The sequence below is a fragment of the Vipera berus genome, assembly GCF_964194415.1.
Source record: "Vipera berus genome assembly, chromosome: 2".
Lineage (NCBI taxonomy): Eukaryota > Metazoa > Chordata > Lepidosauria > Squamata > Viperidae > Vipera > Vipera berus.
Window position 1 is genome coordinate 170560301 of NC_138203.1, and position 20314 is coordinate 170580614.

The 20314-nt window shown below is 38.2% G+C and overlaps 1 protein-coding gene across 1 annotated transcript in view; it reads right to left on the reverse strand.

Annotated features, from left to right (window-relative positions):
* EVPL (envoplakin) overlaps positions 1-20314 on the reverse strand; it is a 51063-nt gene that overhangs the window by 4936 nt on the left and 25813 nt on the right. Inside the window, exons 8-21 of the mRNA XM_081320411.1 lie at positions 19604-19711; positions 16687-16782; positions 15022-15147; positions 14109-14255; positions 13280-13434; positions 9124-9221; positions 8470-8651; positions 7001-7179; positions 6679-6817; positions 5119-5312; positions 3246-3396; positions 2627-2710; positions 2420-2530; positions 1544-1636 (exon numbers count right to left, since the gene is read on the reverse strand). Coding sequence (XP_081176537.1) covers positions 1544-1636; positions 2420-2530; positions 2627-2710; positions 3246-3396; positions 5119-5312; positions 6679-6817; positions 7001-7179; positions 8470-8651; positions 9124-9221; positions 13280-13434; positions 14109-14255; positions 15022-15147; positions 16687-16782; positions 19604-19711 — 1863 coding nt within the window. The remainder of the gene's footprint in view (positions 1-1543; positions 1637-2419; positions 2531-2626; positions 2711-3245; positions 3397-5118; positions 5313-6678; positions 6818-7000; positions 7180-8469; positions 8652-9123; positions 9222-13279; positions 13435-14108; positions 14256-15021; positions 15148-16686; positions 16783-19603; positions 19712-20314) is intronic.

Here is a 20314-nt window from a genome sequence, read left to right on the forward strand (position 1 = left end):
GAGTCTTCGGAGAAGGGCGAGATATAAATGGAATTTAAAAAAAAAACTCACTAGACCCTTCTAGGTAAAGGTAAAGGTTCCCCCGCACATGCATGCTAGTCGTTTCCGACTCTAGGGGCCGGTGCTCATCTCCATTTCAAAGCCGAAGACGTGTCCGAGGATGTCTCTGTGGTCATGTGGCCGGCATGACTAGATGCCAAAGGCTCACAGAACGCTGTTACCTTCCCACCGGAGTGGTCCCTATTTTTCTACTTGCATTTTTACGTGCTTTCGAACTGCTAGGTTGGCAGAAGCTGGGATGAGTAACAGGTGTTCACTCTGTTATGCGGCACTCGGGATTCAACCCGCCAAAATGCCGACCATCTGATCGACAAGCTCAGCGTCCTAACCCACTGAGCCACCGCGTCCCTTTTAGACCCTTGTAGGAAACTTAAAAAAAAACCCTACACAGAATCCTTCAGATTATTTACTGGAGTCTGTATTTAGCAAAATATACAGTATATCTAAGAACATATAGGGACATATACTTAAGTACTAAAAAACAAATGAATCTTATTAAGCATATTATATCCTCTGATATAAAGCCTGCATCACGTATACACCTTTTTATATATATGACAGGGGTAAGGAAAAGGAGGCTGTTCTGTTCTTTTAATAGGAAGCAAGCAAAATAAAACCCTCTTAAGTATTAGGCTTCCAATCAGGGAAAAGGGAGTAGAAAAAAATCAGAGGAACAAAGATGTCTCTTGTTTTTCCTACCTGTTTCTAATGGTCAATAAGATAAAATGTGCAACTTTAGAAGTTTTAACATTCTTTTTCAGAAGGCCAATACAGCTTAGGTAAATCATGTCTCAGACCTTCTCCCCTTTCCTATAACATAGGGATACCAGTACTGGCTTAATGACTGAAATTATTAATAGCAAGCACTTTGAGCTTTTAAGAAAAAGTACTGCCCAAATATTATTCAGAGTTTTATTTCAACATTCTTGGGCAATGACAAAAATATGCCGGCAATGGTAAATATGAACTGTTATACCGAAGAACTACAAATGGGATGAAATCCTGAAGGTTGTGAATTTTATTTCATTGGAAAAAACCAGTCCTCAGAAATGTTTTGGCTTTTTATACTTACTAAATGTAGAATTGAAATTTGTTTCCATTTTTAAATTACTTTTTAAAAAGTGCAGTTTTGCTTTCTGAAGTTATTTGAAAGTAGAAACCATTTTCAAACTGGATCAAATATTAAAAAGCAAAGTTATGGTGAATGAGATATGGGATATTATTATTAATGTTGAAACTGTGATTAGGAATTCAAAGAAATAAAATATAAACGTTGCTGTCCTTTTTTTGGTAAAGTATATTAGGAAATTATAGTTCCTGTATCATTTCCATAGAGAGAGGCAAGAGCAATTCAAAATAACAATCTTTTCCTGTTATCATCCTGAAGAAAAAAAGAAACCAAGGAACTTTCTTTTCACTAGTTTATAAGAGATGCTCTAATATTTAAGCATTATAGATGTCATCTCAAATGATTTAGGCCTACCTTATTCATAAGTTTCTTGGCAAATTCCAACCAGCAGATTTGTTGTTTGTTTTCAGCAATAGTCTCTGCATAGAGCTTTGTCATATCATTTTCCTAAAGCCAATTAACCAAAAATATTATTCAGATATCGCATTACCTGTATCAAGATAACTAACACCCAGAAAAGTACAATATTTATTTCTAAATATTAATACTAGGCCACAGTGTTGAGCAAACAGCTTTCTGTGGAGGTAGCAAAATGCTATTAAACGTGGAGAAAATGCTATTTAATCTGGAGAAAAATGCTATTTCATCAGGAGAGGAACTACTTATTTTGAAACATCAGAAAATGCAGCCCTTTACATGTTTATTCAGAAATAAATTTCAACACGGTCACGGTTTTTTTTCCTGCCAGGTAAGTATATGACAAAATATATTTAGGCTGCAACCAATCTTTCATGTCTTGGCCTTCCTGCTGTTTGTTGGCAATATGTTAGATGTGGTTTATGTGAGTGTCAGAAAAATGTAGGTGCAGAGGATTTTTCAGCAAATACAACATTATTACCATGGAATTCTAACTCTCTTAGCCACCAATTTTCCCTGATAAACTTTGCCTATTTAATTACACCAGTTTTGAATTCTTCCCTCATTAATTTATCAAATGTTTTTCTTTTTTCAAATAGCATATTACAGATTTCACTGAATTGTATATTTTAAACTGCCAGATATTAGATTGAATGTTCTAAATTGTTTATAGTTTTTCAAAATAGTTGTGACTTATAAGGACTTCTGCTTCTTTGACGCTATGAAAACTGTTTCCTGAGCATGAAGTGGTAATTTAGGAAGAGCGTATTTTTTGTTTATAAGTAAATCCAGGCTTTGGGCTTAGTCATTTACCTGAGTCTGAATGCTCTCTTGGAGTGGAGTCACCCGGAGACGCTTGGCAGATGAAGCAGTCAAAGTAGGATCGAGAGACGATCGATATTTTCCTGCCTGAAGTTCATAATCCTGTTTTTTAAATAAATACCAACCAGTCATATAATTGGAGGAGGATAGATGGGTTTGCTAATTGGAAATCGAAACTTTATAACCACGCAAACATACATTGAGGGCAGACTGCAGATTACGGGACAAGTTGATCACTGCATTTTTGTCAGATTCTTTACTCTGGATTTCATCTGCCAGCCTCTGTAGAGAAGTAGAGACAGAGAGTTAGGATAAGTTGGATTATTGCTTAATTAGATTTTTGCCTATTTTTGAAGCACTAATTCTATGGTTATTGCTTTTTAAGCAATATATATTATAATAGCCATGCTCTTGTGAATTTTTCAGACATGTACATTACAGTACAAGAGCTGTGGCGGTGCAATGGTTAGAATGCAGTATTGCAGGCTAGCTCTGCCGATTGCCAGCAGTTCGGTTCTGACTGGCCCAACGTTGACTCAGCCTTCCATCCTTCGGCAGTGGGTAAAATGAGAACCCAGATTATTGGGGGCCATATTCTGACTCCGTAAACTGCTTAGAGAGGGCTGTGAAGCGGTATATAAGTCTAAGTGCTATTGCTATTATCACTTACTGTTGCAGTCACTGAGTAAAGAACAAGCATGTGTGAATGTTGCACACAGGCATATATCTCTCTCTTTCATCAATTCCTCCAGGAAAGATGACTCATGGGAATGTGCCTTCCATCCTTATATTTGAGCACAGGGCAGTGTTCTCATACCTTCTGGGCCTCAAGCTTGTAGTTAATCTGGCTCAGTCCATCTGTGGTCTTGATCTTGTGCTTTGGAAGACTGTTGAGCCAGAATATCAAATTCTCATTGGCATTTTGGAACTGCTGGTAAATGAGGCTGGTATCCCAAAGTGTCTTCTCCCTGCACAGCAAGAGGGCTGAGATTAAGTAGCAAACTTCTTTGGATGACTTCAAGAAAAAGAACTTACAAAAATAAAGTCCAGAAATTGTCAGAAAAGTAAAGATAGGAGACTCATCAACTCAGCCTTTACAATACATGGAGAAAGGCTTTTAAAACAGATTATTTTTTGTAATCAGTTGATATCTTTATATCAATTTCCCTATTGGAAATATCTTGAAGAAGTATATAACTCTTGCTTTACATTATTTAATGGCAGTGCTGATGGTTTGCAATGTATGAATATTCAAGAAAGAGCAAAAACTGCAAAATAATTTCCTATCCAGCTTTGAAATCTCTTGAGAATATGAAAAGGGAGTTTCTTAAAAACTATCAGCTCTCTATTGCTAAGACCATCTGCTTGTCTTACAAATATATTTGTTTGTTTCTTTATTTAAAAGGCTTACAAGGCTACTATATTATGTAACATGACTCTTTGTAGCTTAAAAGAATTAAAACCCAAAAAACAGTACAGGTAGTCCTTGACTTACAGCAGTTCATTTAGTGATTGTTTGAAGTTACAATAGCACTGAAAAAAGTGACTTACGACCATTTCTCATACATGACCATTGTATGGTCGTGTGATCAAAATTCAGACGTTTGGTTATTGACTCATATTTATGATGGTTGCAGTATGCTGGGATTCTGTGATCACAAGCAATGGGGAAAACAAATTCACTTAACAACCATGTTAGTAACTTAACCACTGCAATGATTCACTTAACAACTGTGGCAAGAAAGGTTGTAAAATGGGGCAAAATTCACTTAAACAAATGTCTCATTTAGCCACAGAAATTTTGGGCTCTATTGTGGTCATAAGTCGAGGACTGCCTGTAAAGCCAAAGCCTGGTGCTTCAACCAACCTTCTCCAGTACATACAGTGATACATACCCAGGCTCCAACTTCACCATGTGCCAATGATTGGGGGAACTGCCAGATCTTTACAGCTTTTGGGAAGGCTAAAATGGTTGGAACCTGGAGCCCAGATCTTGTAGGGGAAGGTGCCTTGAAGGTCAGGGACTGCTATTAAAAAGGCATGTTTCTTGGGTCCCACTAGATGGGAACATTTGAGGGAAAGGACCTGGATTGCACCCACCCTATCCAACCTGATGAAATGGACAGATTGGTGGTCCAGGTTTCTAAGTGAATTTAGCAGCTATCCTCCTAATTGAGACATATGCTTCAGATAAATGTGCCTTGTGCTTCCAAAATCTTCCTCTTTGAATTTATGAGAGTAAGTTGCTATTAAATCTTTGCATTTCATCAGCAGTGATGCACCAGATTTCAGGCCACAACGTCTTTTTGTCCATCTATGAGAGGCTGGGGTATTTGTTTCTATTGTTAAAACAAGATTTTGCTTTGAAACGGAGGAAGCTGTAGAGCAATAAAACAGACACATCCTGTCCTAACAGTGCACAGGTTACCAAAAAGATGGGAGAGACCGAAAACCAAATGTGTTGCGTATTGCTAGCCATTCACATTTTTCTTTTGCTCCAGAAAGGGGGAAATAATTTGCTATCCTTATAGTATTTCCTTTTGCTGATTGAGGTCTTGGGGGAAAAGAAGATTCTGGGAAACATAATTCCATATCTAATCTTTAGATATATTGTATCACAAAAGCTAATTATGAAACGATGACTATTCATACTAATCATTTCCACCACTAGAGTCAGCGGGGTTTCTCACCGTTGATCCAGCTGGTCAGCAACGATATGATACCGATCGTTAATAAGCTGGACCTCCTTTTTCTGCCTGGGCAGATCTGGACAGTATTCTTGAAAATTGTTCTGCACTGCACTGCAGCTATGCTCTGCATCCTTCAGGCTTCGGTTTAACTTGAGCAAGGAATTCTCCTGTTTTACTAAATCACGTTTCAGTGTCTAAAAAGGGAAGAGATACACGTGTCACGGAGACTTACACATGGCATAAATACATGCTTGTGCAACTGTTTACTACTCATATCATCTGATCTTCAAAAGTATCGTATCTGCTTTCCCTTTCAATCGGTTTATTAGAGGAAAGAGAGCCTAGACAAATAACTGGATTTTAAGAAAAGAAAACAGCTGTAAATTCAGTTGCGGGTGGGGGGAGAAACGGCCTAGAAAAGTGGCTAAGGCTAAAGGAAGAATTAAAAAATGAAGTGCGGAAAGAGATAAGGAAGAGGCTCTGTGGGAGAAAATAATAATTTCCTTTGTTTATAATCAGGATGCTGGAACTAAATGCCTCGCCTCAGGAATAACCTGTTTTGGTTTTTTTTGAGCCAAGGACATATTTGGAAGATTGAGAGCACATCTGCATGTTCTCATTAAATGACTGTCAAGTGGGGCGAGGGAGGAGAGCTTGTCTTTCATAAATGATGGTAGTTATGCTGCTCATAAAACAGCCATTTATCAGAAGATGATTGGCAACGCCTTTTCTTCCTTCTCCCATCTAGATGGGTTTCTATTTGTGAAGGCAACTTATTTTTTCCTGAACTGTAACGCACTTTGCAGCCAGATATACCTTTGGGATTTTCCTGGGCCTCAAATGTACATCTGTAAACAAAAAGAAAATGCTACGACACAGTTCTTTGCAGTATCCTCATTTCCCAATTCTACTCTTTTTAATATATTATTCACGTATTTAAGTGACTCTTTAAAAAATTAGATGCAGGAGATTGCAGGGTATCCGTGGGAATGTCTCCAAGCACAGTCCCTCTGCCTGTGTCTAGTTTCTCCTATTGGCAAATCAAGAACTCTTTCCCACAAGAACCTTACTGCAAAGAGACTCAACCAATATACCATTTTAATCATTTATGAATGTCTGTGACCTACTAAATATCCCTTAAACGTAAATACAGAATTTTAATTTTGAACATAACTAAAGGAGAAAATGATTAACAACAAGGTTGGGTAATAACAACATCAACTACAATTTATTCATTGATGAGTGGGCAGCCATATAAATTGAACAGGAACATTTCTATCCTATCTTTCCTCCAGGAGCTTAAGGTGGCATACCTAAAACATTCTTCCATAATTTTATTGTATACCATCCAGAGTCCCTCTCTGTTGGAGGTGGATGGTTCAAAAATGTGAAAAACAAACAAGGAAGCAAAGAAGTAAGCTTATCTGAATGGTTTGTTTTTTATTTGGGCTTTTAGTTGATCAGCTCTAATTCTGTTAGTGTAAGAGTGTGAGACTGGTTGGATGGAGGGATGGACGAGCATCATCACATGGGGCATCCATGACTTCAGACAATTCTTACCTGAAGTTCATTAGCACGATCTTGCAGTGCATTAGGTGAAGCTGGAACGGTACCATCATGAGATAATTTGGCCTCCAAGGTGCTGATGATCCTGTCCGTGTTTTCTATCTGAGTTTCCAAGTTTATACTTGCTTTGGCTCTGAGGAGCGGGAGACAATTTCACTCTTAAGACTGTTTTCTTCAGTAGCGCAATAAACCAAAACATTCTTCCCCTTATATCTTCCAAATTGTAATACTCTAAAATGTACAGAAACATTTTGCAGAATACTGCTTCTTTACCGCTAAAGATTCTTGGCCCAAAGATACTGTTGATGTTACTTACTTTTCATCGTATAACCTGGAGAGTACTTTAACATCATTGTATTTATTCTTGATGTTGTTCAGCATCACAGGAATTTGAGAGGCAGAGGTACCAGCAGGCTTCTTTGAAAGATAGGTCTCACATGCTTTCTGAGCAGCTTCTTTCTCTGTTCCTATAATCTGAATTCTCCTGTTTGTTCCCTGATAAAATGAAGATATTTTTTTTAGAAGAACTATCATTTCAATTGAATGGAATGCAATGATTATATGTATGGCAAGGTGATGGAAACAGGGATGATCTTCACCGGTTTTGTCTTATCTTATAATATCTATCCTGGATGCCTCCATATTTTGTTTTGTCTGAAACCTGGAACAATCAGTATATTCTGGATTTTGTTTTTCAGAATGATAGCTGATCCAAAATAGTCCAACAGTGCAGTAGTTTATTCCCAACTCAAGACAAAATAAAATGTATTCTGTATTTTGTGTGTCCTTCTAGTACTGGGTAATCTATGCTGATTTTTGTATTTCTTTTATACTTCTTTTGACTTTTCCAACTTAGTAGAAATAGGCTCCTGATCACGTTCAAGAGAGTTTAAGGCAAATATTTCCTATCAAATAATATTTACAGATACTGATGAACAGTATAGCTAATCACACATTTGATTAAAGCATTCAAAAACAGAAAAAGACAGGAAAAGATCCCTTCTACAAAATAGTAGGGGAACCGATAGAATGTGAATCTAATCTTAATCAAACAACTAAAAATATTGGATTATAAGGCCTCTCTCTGTTCTTTATTTATTTTATTTTATTTATTTTTATTTTTATTCCATTTATATCCCGCCCTTCTCCGAAGACTCAGGGCGGCTTACAAGCTTAGCAGTAGCCTTCATTCTATGTATATGCCTGCTTATTAGGGCTTTCACACACACACCCCAAGCGGCATTATTACAAAGTCAGCTTAATTGCCCCCAACAATCATGTCAGTGAGCATTAATTCTTGCACTCCTTTCTTTTTTGACATATGCAATATGTTATAGGGACGCAGTGGCTCAGTGGGTTAAGACGCTGAGCTTGTCGATCAGAAGGTCGGCAGTTTGACAGGTTGAATCCCGAGTGCCGCGTAGCAGAGTGAGCGCCTGTTACTCGTCTCAGCTTCTGCCAACCTAGCAGTTCGAAAGCATGTAAAAATGCAAGTAGAAAAATAGGGACCACTACGGTGGGAAGGTAACAGCGTTCCGTGTGCCTTTGGCGTCTAGTCATGCCGGCCACATGACCACGGAGATGTCCTCGGACAAGTGCTGGCTCTTCGGCTTTGAAACAGAGATGAGCACCGGCCCCTAGAGTCGGAAACAACTAGCACGCATGTGCGGGGAACCTTTACCTTCACCTAATATATAAATATTTTAGCTTTGGGTAGTATCTAGACAAATATGAGAGTATGAGCTATCACAGACAAGTAAGCAGTCAAACTCCTTCAGTACTTGCCTCCTGATGTTTGATCCGTTGAGTAACATCTTCTATAGGGTCACTATGATTTAGTGGAGATCTTGTGCGGCTAAAAATGTCCATCTTAATTTGCCCCAAATCGTTATCAATTTTATTCAGCTTATGGAGCAAATGGTCAGCTTCAGAGTCATCCTGGATTGCAGTGAAGGTTCTGATTGCTGCTGGAATGACAAATAACGTCGGTATGGTCCAAATTAAATAAAATTTCCACATTAAGCAGAATTTCTCAATCACATACGTATTCATCCATCAGAATAACTGCTGCGTCTAAACTCTTTCATGTTCACCTCCAGTTTAAAAAACAATCCTTCCACGGGAGGTCTGAGATTCTGAATTTTTGCTCCAGTAGTGACCTTATAAGAAGCCTATCATCACACAGCCTGGTCAGGTTGAAGACTTTGGGGCAACGCCTGAGTACTTTAGCATTCTTATTTGTTTGTTTGTTTGTTTATCTGGAAAATTTCTATTGCCGCCTACTCTCTCACGGCGACTCAATGCAGCTTACAGGACATAAAAACATAACATAAAAGAAATAAAAATCATAATAATAAATAATAAAATAATAACCCCAATAAACACTGTAATGACACAGTGATATATTCCTAACAGAAACCAGTTAAAATACTGCCATACCTTGATGGCTGGGTTTCACTGATTCCTTGTTGCTGCTTTTTAGGGTGGCCTGGATTGAAGCTCTCTTCTGTTTTACTGTGTTCAGTTCATCTTCTAGCCTAAGCGCAACAAAGGGGTCAAGAGGGTTCACAGCACAGAGAATTCCTACAGCACTTGTGTAGAGGAGATACTTGTCAGAAAAGCTACACAATCAGAGGTTCTACTTACAGATTAAGAATAAATAGAATCTATTTTCAGCCCAATAATGAAGTACATGGATTACAACCATAATTGGAAGTGCATACTATTTATGACACAGGCCTAATTTATGCATTGATGAACCCTGTAAGAAATGCCTTTTTTTTACAGATTCTTCCCATACTATTCCAGAATCATTTATAAATAAACAATATTGTTGTTTACTTTGCCAAATTACACCAGTCCTTATTTCAATTCAAGCATAAAATGCACCACACTCTTTATCATGTCTTTGTGATATTACTTTTTCTCAGTACAGGTAGTTCTTGATTTGCAACCACATTTGGGATTGGAACCTCTATCGCTAAGCAAGGGGGTTGTTCAGTGAGTCGTGCCCGCTTTTATGACTTTTTTTTATGCTGTGGTCATTAAGCAAATCACTGCAGTAATTAAGAAAATCTGGATTCCCCCGTTAACTTTGTTTCTTGCAAGCCCTCTAGGAAAGTGGTCAGTGGCGAATCACAGGACCCTGAGGCTACGGCAACAGTTGTAAATGCTAGGATTGATCATAAATTACTTTTTTTTCCCAAGTGTGTTGTAATCTTGAATGGTCATTAAATGAATGATTGTAAACTGAGAACTACCTGTATTCTGGGGATTTTTATTATTATTTTTTGGCCACCTAGCTGCTTTTATTCTTCAGGGTGTTTTGGGGTGATTATGATTTCCATGTGCTTTTGAGTAAAGTATATCAAATTCCCTGATATTACAGGGTTTATTGGTGGGAACGGTTGGATGCACAGAGGACAGAGCCTGCCAGATAACCTGCCTTGGTAGCCATGCTTTATTGATTATTAATCTTTTGGCATGATGGACGGGTAGGGGAAGCAGAGATTGAGATGTCTCCTCTTCCTTCTCTGTTTGCTAAATTGTGAGCTTTCAAGATGATGGGACAGAAGTTCAGCCCACCTGATCTTAATACTTACTACAGTAGCCAGTTTTACAGTGTGTGTGTGTGTGTGTGTGTGTGTGTGTGTGTGTGTGTGTGTATACAGGGCTTTTTTTGTCATAGAACGCTCAGAACGGAGTTCCGGCACTTTTTTTGGATCGAACCTTGTAGGGTAGGCCAGGTAGGCTGTATGACGTGTGAGTTTTTTAAACTGCCAGAGGGGGTGTGTTCTGTGGGTGGAGGTGTGCTCTGATTGGGTGGGGGGGTTAGCTGTGTTCTGATTGGGTGGGAGTGTGTTTTGAATGGGGGCTGTGTTCTGATTGGGTGGGGATGTGTTTTGAGTGGATGGGCTGGTCTCAGCTGCCAGCCTTAGACCTGAACTGGTGAGTTGTGCTGCTTTTGTTCGGCTCCGTGTTTGTGGTGGTGCCATGTTTTTATAGTGGGTGTCAGTTTGCTTATTGTGTGGTTTGGAGGGGTTTAAAGTGGCTGATGTTGCAGCTGTAGTTAGGTTTCTGTTTTGTGGTTGTGTGTCGTTATCATTGTGGGTTCGGATTTGCTTTTTGAATGGTTGTGTGGTGGTGATGTCATGTGATGTTATCATGAGTTTGGGTCTGGTATCATTCTTGGTGGTTGGGACTCATCTGTCAATCAAGGCGGGTTTCCAAATGGCTGGTAGGCGAGAGGTATCATCTCGTTTGTTCATGCTGTGGGGGCGTTTTTCTATCTCAATGGCTTCTCTTATTATTCTGTTGTTAAAATGTTCAATTTTGGCGATAGTTTTGGTTTTTTTAAAATCAATTTCATGTCCCGTGGCTTTAAAGTGTTGGAACAGGGATGAAGTTTGTTCTCCCTTTCTGAGTGAGTTCCTGTGCTCTTCAATGCGTGCACTTATTCTTCTGTTGGTCTGTCCGATGTATGTGGTGGGGCAGGTGGTGCATGGGATTTCGTATACTCCTTGGTTTTCTAACCCAATTATGTCTTTGGGGTTTCTTAGGATGGTGGATATTTTTCTGTCTGTGTAGAATGCTGTTTTGATGTTGTGTTTTTTGAGGATCTTGCTGATTCTGTCTGTGGTCCCTTTTAAGTATGGGAGGAGGGCTTTGCCATTTTCTTGTTCTCTGTCTTGGGTTTTTGTGGGTGTCTCTCTTCGGATTAAGTTGGTAATCATGTTTCTTTGGAATCCATTGGCTGTTAGTACATTAGTGAGAGTGTGTAGTTCGGTTTTTAGGTGTTGTTCGTCAGCTAGGTGTTTTGTTCTGGAGATGAGTGTCTTGGCTACGGAGTTGATCTGTGCTGGGTGGTGGTGTGAGAGTGCGTTCAGATAGCAGTTTGTGTGTGTTTTTTTTATAGTAGATAGTGTGTCCTAGGGAGCCGTTGGATTTCTTGTAGACTAAGACATCAAGGAAGGGAAGTTGATTGTTAGCTTCTGTTTCCATGGTGAATTGTATTTTGGGGTGTAGGCTATTGAGGTGTGTGAGGAAGTCATCCAGTTTTTCTTTGCCGTGTGGCCAGATTACGAAGGTGTCATCTACATATCTGAGCCAGAGTTTGGGTTTGTGGTTGGATTTTTCTAGAGCGAGGGTTTTAAAGTGTTCCATGTAGAGGTTTGCGATAACAGGTGAAAGGGGTGATCCCATGGGTGCTCCTTCCATTTGTTTGTATCTTTGTCCATTGTAGATGAAGTATGTGTTTGATAGGCAGTGGTTGGTCAGATCTAGGATGTGTTTTGGGGGGTTGTATTTATTTAGGATAGCTGTCAAGGCTTCTTTGATTGGCACTTGGGTGAAGAGGGATATGACATTGAAGCTCACAAGTAGGTCACAGGGCTGTAAGTTTAGTTTACTTATGATCTCTATGAATTGGAATGAGTTTTGTACGTGTGAGGTGATGGAATTTGCGTAAGGCTGTAGTTGTTTGGCAAGAAATTTGGCTAGATTTTGTAGAGGTGAGCCTATGGAGCTGACTATGGGTCTGAGTGGGGTTCTTTCTTTGTGTATCTTGGGCAGACCATAGAGCTTAGGACATCTGGATGATTTTTCTCTGGGAATGATTGTTTGCTGGATCTCTTCACTCATGGGGGTGGCTTTTATTTTGGATTTTGTGGTTTTTTCCAGGTAGGTGGTGGGATCTGTCTTGAGGAGTTTGTATGTGGAGTCTCGGAGTAGGTTGAGAATCCTATCTGAGATGTTGTGCACAGTTTGTTTCATGTGTTGCTGTGAGATGTATATATATATATATATATACATACACACACACACACACAGACACATATACACATACATATACGCCACTTTGGTAGCACCCTTCACTTTCTCCCTTATCTTTTTTTTTTCTCAGCCACTAATTGCTACTTGGATATTTGTATACTTGTGTGCTTAGGGAACAGGAAGGAGAAAAATACAGGTTGTTTTTTAATTTAAAAAATTATACATGTGCAAAATGCCCAAGGCTATATTTCAGGGTGCATATTACTACACAGATGCCATGAAACAGAATGCTACGATGGGAATATTCTAACTCAGTTCCATATCCTAGTTCTGTCTATGGAGATTCTCAGTCATCCAGGTCACAGTTATACCAAAGATGCTTTTTCACGAGGCAACTGGACTTTCTTGTTTTTAATTTGCAGACGTTTTGCTTCTCATCCAAGAAGCTTCTTCAGCTCTGACCCCACCATCCAGTCAGATCTGAAGAAACATCTTGGATGAGAAGCGAAACGTCTGCAAAGAAAAACAAGAAAGTCCAGTTGCTTCGTGAAAAAAGCATCTTTGGGAAACTCCAAGTTCTGGGGTGTTTTTTTTTAATCCCAATCTCCCATTCTATATCCAAGGTAAAATCCCAAATGCAGATTTAATATCTGCATTCACCAGCAGTATTTGGTACTGTTGGATATCTTTTAATTTATTTATTTTTTTAATTAATGAGTGGATAGGAAAAAGATGCAGGAAAGAAGCTCTTTATATTGCTCATAAAAAGCATTGGAAGACCATATGTTTGCAGGAAAAAAGAGCAAGGAAGCTTTGTACTAACCTATTAATTCTGTCTATGGCCTCTAAGTCTGGAGGTGGAATGGAGAAACAAACAGCGGGTGCTACCTTACTCTCTTCTTTGGCATTCTGCACTACCCAGTTTTCTTGTTTGCTGTTATTGTTCAAAGTATACTTTTCACCTCTTTCGAGCCGTACCTAGAAGAATGGAGGTAGAAAAAAAAAGGGTTTTGGTTTCTGATGGATTTCAACTTTTGCAGCAGTACAAATTCAACTTTTTTCAGATGAATTGTTCTCTTGGTCACAGGAATGGGGGGGGGGAGCTCTTTATATCTTCTTAGAAGACAAGTATTTTGTGCACTCATGTCTGTTTGCTGTTGTAGCACACTATATCTGTATTGTTATTTTGTGAGTTATTTCAGGGCCTAGAGCTATCTATCTCAGTGCAAGAAATCAAAGTTCTAAGGTCTTCCAAGTTTCTATGTTCTTCTATATAATAAACCTGAGATTAGTTAATTAATCCGTATTTAAGAGTTTGTTCTGCCAAAAACAAAAAACCAAACCCCACCAGGAAATCTATAAGGTCGATTTTGTAACCATTGGTTAACTTTATATAAGTCTTCAGTGTATGGAAACTAAAAAAATGAATGACATTATTGTATTAAATATTTTGCAGAGGGACAGGTCATTATGCTGTAATTTCACATGATACTGTATCCCTTTTAAAGTATTTCACAGCTCCTTCTGTTTTTGAGAAGCACCACCACCAAAGTGTCGTAAGCAAGAATTAAAAAAACATAGTGAGATATGTATTAGCAAAGCAGAGTTGCAGATGGAACAATTTCTATCACCCATTATAAAATGTTTCATACCTCACCCAAATCCCAATCACAAATGGCATCTATTATAATTGGCTGGGAACATTGGACTCTTCGCAGTTTTAATGGACTGATCTCTTTACTCCTTCGTTTTAGTTCTGCAATGGTCTTTTCAACTTCTTTCACAGTCTTCTCATCATTCTAAAAAAGAAAGAGAGTGGAGAATTAGAGCTGGTATGTACCTGAGAAAAAGTACGCAGCCAGAGTTATTTTTCTCCAATAATGGGAAAATACTTTACATTTTTTTGAGAATATAATTCAACAGCCATAGTTTATATATAGAAAAAAAAACTTTTATTCTGCAAGCCTTGGTCAGGGGGTTGGACTAGAAGACCTCTGAAGTTCCCTTCAGCCCTTTGAGTTGATGTTCTATGAAGTGCTGACTTACTGGCCGCTGAATGTGGGTTGGGTTTGGTGAAACACCAGTTATATTATCTTTGATATATGTTGAAGTAATAAAAGGATCAATCCTTATGTTGAGAATATTAGTGGGTTAATTACTTAAAGCATATTACCATATTCAAACAAATGCATTGGAGAAACATATTCCTATTTCTGTCTTATATGTGGCTGTGAGGCCCTATGGCAATTTATATATAATTCTGCATCGTGGTAGAGTGGCTAAGACTGGGCAAACCAGTTCAAGTGAAAGTGCTGTTCCATTTTGTGTTGCAGATCCAGCTGCAACCATTGAATAGGGTATAATTTTTCTTGGTGCCACCTTTCCCTTCCTTTGGGTTTGTTTTGTTAATAATTCCTGGTCCTGCAGAGTTACACTTAACTGAGCTTAGATGAAACCATAAAAAATAAATGGGTTTGCCTGCCATAGTAATTCAGCAAAACCATGTTCATTCCAGGTTATTAAGATGAGAGCTTGATATCTTTCAGTTCTCCCTTGGGTTCTCACCTCCAGATGGCACATTAAGTCAGACACTATTCCCAGTCTGTCTTTATTGAACTTGCTGTATTTGTTATCAAGGTCATTGTTCAGTTTGTTTAAGAAATGGTTCATCGCGTCAACATCATCATAGAACTAAAGAGAGAAGAAACAAGAAACCACAAAAGAACAGACAGATCAAGAAGTGCTTCTTTAACCATGAAGACTTGCAGGGACAGAGACATTTTGTCTCATTATAACAAACCAATAATCTTCATGATATCAGTCCCTGTTGGAATTATTTAATTTTACTTACAATGCATAACTAGATGTCTGATATCTGTATCATTAAATCAGTACTAGCAATTCTAAGAATTCAATGTTGCATGCTTGTTATTTTGCATATGTGTTCGTTTTGGTTTTAAACGAGTTACTTCTCAATTCAACTGGAGTTTAGAATTTAAACTGAATTTGTCATTTGGGAAGAATTGAGAAAGAAAAAAGGGAGAGTGAAACATTTTGATTTTTATCTGGACATCTCAGTACCATTCTTTGGCATGCTCTTCTGGAGAGGTTATCTGAGGTCGATTAGTTTAGATAACCATGGGAATATGATGGAAAGTATACTGTGACTACAGCAAACCCTTCACAAACTCTCCTGTGAGATCCAATGCAAAATGTTGCCATCATACAAAAAGTGGCTTGGAACAGTAGTAACCACTGAGCAAACCTCAGTGGCTCTACTATGTAGCACACTGCAGAGTTCTATTGTAGACCCTGTGACAGAATGGCAGAAATAAGGGATTAGAAACTATGACAATATTTGCAGATGATACAAAGAGGAAATAGCAAATGTAAAGTATTAATATTTATGAGGATCTTGACAAGCTTGAATAGTAAGTAGAAAACAAAAAAAGCTGAATTTCAACACAAATACATTTAAGGACCTTCTTTTGAGTAGAAACAGTAGCATTATATGATGGAGGGTATCATATTGGGCAGTAACTCGTACAAAAATAATCTGGGTATCTGGTTGGATCACAAGCTGAACATGAGTCAGCAGTGTGATGCAGCTGTTAAAAAAGGGAAATTCAAAAGAAGGATCATGTCAAACTCAAGATTAGGATTAGGATTTATTAAATTTATATGCCGCCCTTCTCCCTAAGGACTCAGGGCGGCTCACAACAATAAAAATTAAGAGACATAAAATACAAAAATTAAAAAAGAATTAAACAATGAATATAAGAAATACGGGACAATTTGACACAATAAAAACCAAATTAAAAACCATGGTCAGTCCAGGCCCGCTTGTTGGAACAACCATGTCTTCAGGTCACGGTGGAAGGATCGAAGGTCAGGGGCTGTCCGCAGCTCCGGAGGCAGTTCATTCTAGATGGTCGGTGCGCCCACAGAGAAGGCTCTCCCCCTGGGGGTCGTCAGCCGGCATTGCCTGGCCAACGGAACCCTGAGGAGGCCGACTCTGTGGGAGCGAACTGGGCGATGGGAGGTTGACATTGGCAGCAGGTGGTCTCGCAAGTACCCCGGGCCTAAGCCAGAGAGGTTATAATGCCCCTCTCTTCCAGACCATACCTAGAATATTGTGTCCATTTCTGGACACTGGATTCTAGGAAAGATATAAACAAACTAAAAAACAAGCTGTGTTTGATTTTCTTCTTTTGCATCAAGTCCATTTACCTTTCTATAATTCTCTATGCTCTTCAGATGGTGCTCCTGACAAATGCACAAGTTGAGAAAATTTTGCCATTCATTCTTCAGGGCTTCCTGATGGGCCTGCAGTGATAGACAATAGATAAATACATAAGTAGGTAGGTAGGTAGGTAGGTAGATAAATAGATAGATAGAATTCTCATATCTGTTATTTTTTAATTTAATTTCTTCTCCAAAGACTAACAGCAACAGACAACCATAGCTGATCAAATATAAAACACATCTATCAAATTTTCTCTCAAATTTGGCTATATTCAAGGCCATATTCAAAATATCTATTTTGGAGCACACTTCATTTTGTTGTCTGCAAAGAATATACCCTCAGGTACCCTCAGGTATCTATATAAATATTTTCTTCTGGATGGATGGTGACATGCCTAGACAACCAGCAAAGCTTTGTTTGCTTTTACAGCCATTCTTGGGCCATAGATTGCACAGCAGTCTAAAGTATGGCGTTTTCCAAGACTCTGTTTACACAATATTCTTTCAAAAATTCTTATGAGGATTTCTGTTTTACTGGGATAGTTACAATGCTGTAAAATCTTTTTCCTTAAGCATAGTTTGCCCATTGAAGCTCAGATTGCTTATTTGGAACAATATTCAGTCTAATGGTTAAGGCATCAGGCTAGAAACAGGAGACTGCTTTAGCCATGAAAGTCAGCTGGGTGGCCTTGAGTCAGTAACTGTCTCTCAGACCAACTCACAGGGTTGTTATGGGGAAAGTAGGGGGAGGAAGGTGTGTTGGATATGTTTGCTACCTTGAGTTATTTGTAAAAATTATAAAGGCAGAACATAAATTAATAATAAAAACAAGAGGAGTCTGTTGCAACAAATCTCAATGCTCATCTGTAATTACAGTGCGGAGACTTAGTTAGCTTTTTCTGTGATTATTCTCTTCAAATTATGGTAAGTTGTGATTAGTTTAATACCAATACTGTACCTATTCTGTTAATAATTATACCTCAGATTTTCTTTACCAGGAAATACTGTACAGATACTCTATTTGATGTGCATTTGTATTAATTTGTATACTTGGAAATATGAATAAAGAGGATAATTTTAAGATTATTATTCCTTACTTGTTCAATAGTACTGTGTCATTAATAAAGTGTGCCATTAGCCTTATTTCTACATCAAACAGTATGTTCTTTCATTTTCATCAGTAGTAGTTACATTAATTGTACAGCAGACCTACAGTCCACAGATATTCAGGGAGAGTATGTTATATCACATTATCTGATTTACCAGATAATATTATATCCTGGTGGCTACTAGCAATAAATAGATAGCAATAGCACTTAGATTTATAGTATATACTGCTTCATAGTGCTTTATAGCACTCTCTAAGCGGTTTACCGAGTCAGCATATTGCCATCAACAATCTGGATCCTCATTTTACCGACCTCAGAAGAATGGAAGAGTGAATCAAACTTGAGCTGGTCAAGACTGAACTGCTGGCAGTCGGCAGAATTAACTGCAATACTGCATTCTGACCACTGTGCCACCACAGCTCATAAATACATATGAATGCATACTAACTTAGATTTGAGGCAAATTCGGATCTTATTATATAACCTAGTTAGAATGTTGTTATTTGGTCATTTTGATTGCTTATCTAGCCTTTCTATTTTTCTGGAAACAAGTCTTTTGGAAAGGATGGGGATCATACTGTTTCAATCTAGAAATTCATTGAGACATTCAATGTCTAAAAGCAACATCTATGGTTAAACATTTCTTAAATTCCTTAATTTAGTTCTAGAGAGAAGTTTTATGCTTGCTTACCCTTTTCTGTATGAACATTTAAAACATATCTAAGACCTGTCTAATATTCCAAAATGCCTCTCCACCTTTAGCAGGTGTTTCTGGAAGCTCTATAGTTAGCTGTGCATTCCTTGGTACTTCAGCATTAGAGACAATTGCAGATAATGTTTAGACACCCCTGGTCAAATTATATGTTTCAGTTCATAAATCAACAAAAGCTGAAACCACCCCTATATGGAATTAAAACAATATTTTATAACATGGCAGGTGTTACAGACACTTCCTTTAGCCATCTATCCTTGTTTCTTCTCCAAATTTCCTTGTAACTTATCTTTTCTAGCTCAGAAATATTTTAGTTCTTCTTGCATGTTCTATATCTTTGATATCTCCCCATAGATTTTCAATGCTATTCAAAGCTGGAGATAGGAAAGGCTATTCCAAAATTCTTTATCTTCCTTTCTGCAAATAGTTTGATTTGGAAGATTGTTTCAGATCATTGTCTTGCTGAAATACCTAAATACCTCTTTTCAACTTCAGTTTCTATACTGATTGTACAGAGTCAATGGGGGAAAATTCCCTCTCTTCCAGACAAATGGATTTTAGACTATTAGTAAGAAAAAAAGTTATTCAGCCACTCAATTTCTCTGAAAAGAATAATGGTGGAACTAGTAATGAAAAAGCCAAGAGGTTTACAAAAAGGATAAAAAATGTATTTGGACATCTCATAGAAATCCCATAATTATACCCTCATTCAGAAGCATCTTTTTCTCTGTTGCCTGGCAGCATTCACTCCCTCAGGGCAAAGTGAGGGAGAAAAAAGAAAAGTCCATATGATTGGCTCTGTTGAGAGGCCAGTCATTTGTGTCTCCTCTTTGCCTTTGATCTTTTCCCAAATCAGTTGCTCATTAGAAGATGTTTGTAATTAAGAACAGGTGGCAGCATTTGTTTTCCTTTTGCTATTAATTTTTTGGTCCCAATCTAATTTTCTTAATCTGAAAACAGGAAATTACTTTTCTTTTCTTTTCTTTTTTTTAAAAAAAGCTTTGTTAGGGCAAATATTCTTCAGATAATCAAATTAATGAAAAGAATCTGGTCATTTAGATTTCAGAATTCTGATATTTACCTGGATTGGGGTCACTGCTGGATGCTTCAGTTCAATCATCCGTTCTCCATCATCCTGAAGCATATTTACATACCCTTCCTGGTTAAGAAGCTCATTGTTTCTGAACTCCTGCAGAGAAGGAAGAAAGAGTTAATACAATATAAATGGCCACAATGAATGAGTTGAATGATACAAATGATACACATGAAACAAATGGACTACTGGGGACAGGCAATTTACCTCTTTGGAAGCCACCCAGCCCTGCCAGGAGAGTAGCAAGTTATCTATGAAATTCAAGTATAGATGGTCTTCATGATGGTAATTTCCATTGCTAAGCAATGTGGTTATAAAGCATGATGTCACATGACCACACTGCTTAGAGATGGTAGTTCTGACTGTTCCTGGTTACTGCTGTTAAGTGAATCATCACAGTTTTCACCTCTAACTTCCTGCCAGATTCTCCATTGACTTTGCTTGTAGGAAAGTGGCATGGAACACGGTAAATCACAAACATGTGACTGATAATGGTGCAACTGTCAGAAATCTGGTCAGCTGCTGAGCACCTGGACTGCATTCATGTGACTGGAAGCACTGCAATAGCTGGAGCTTCAAGGACCAGTCATAAGTACCACTTATTCAGTGCCATCACAAATTTGGTCACTAAAGGAATGAATGTTAACTGAGGACCTCCTCTACATTCAACGTGTAAGTTTTGTTGAAATCAGTATGACT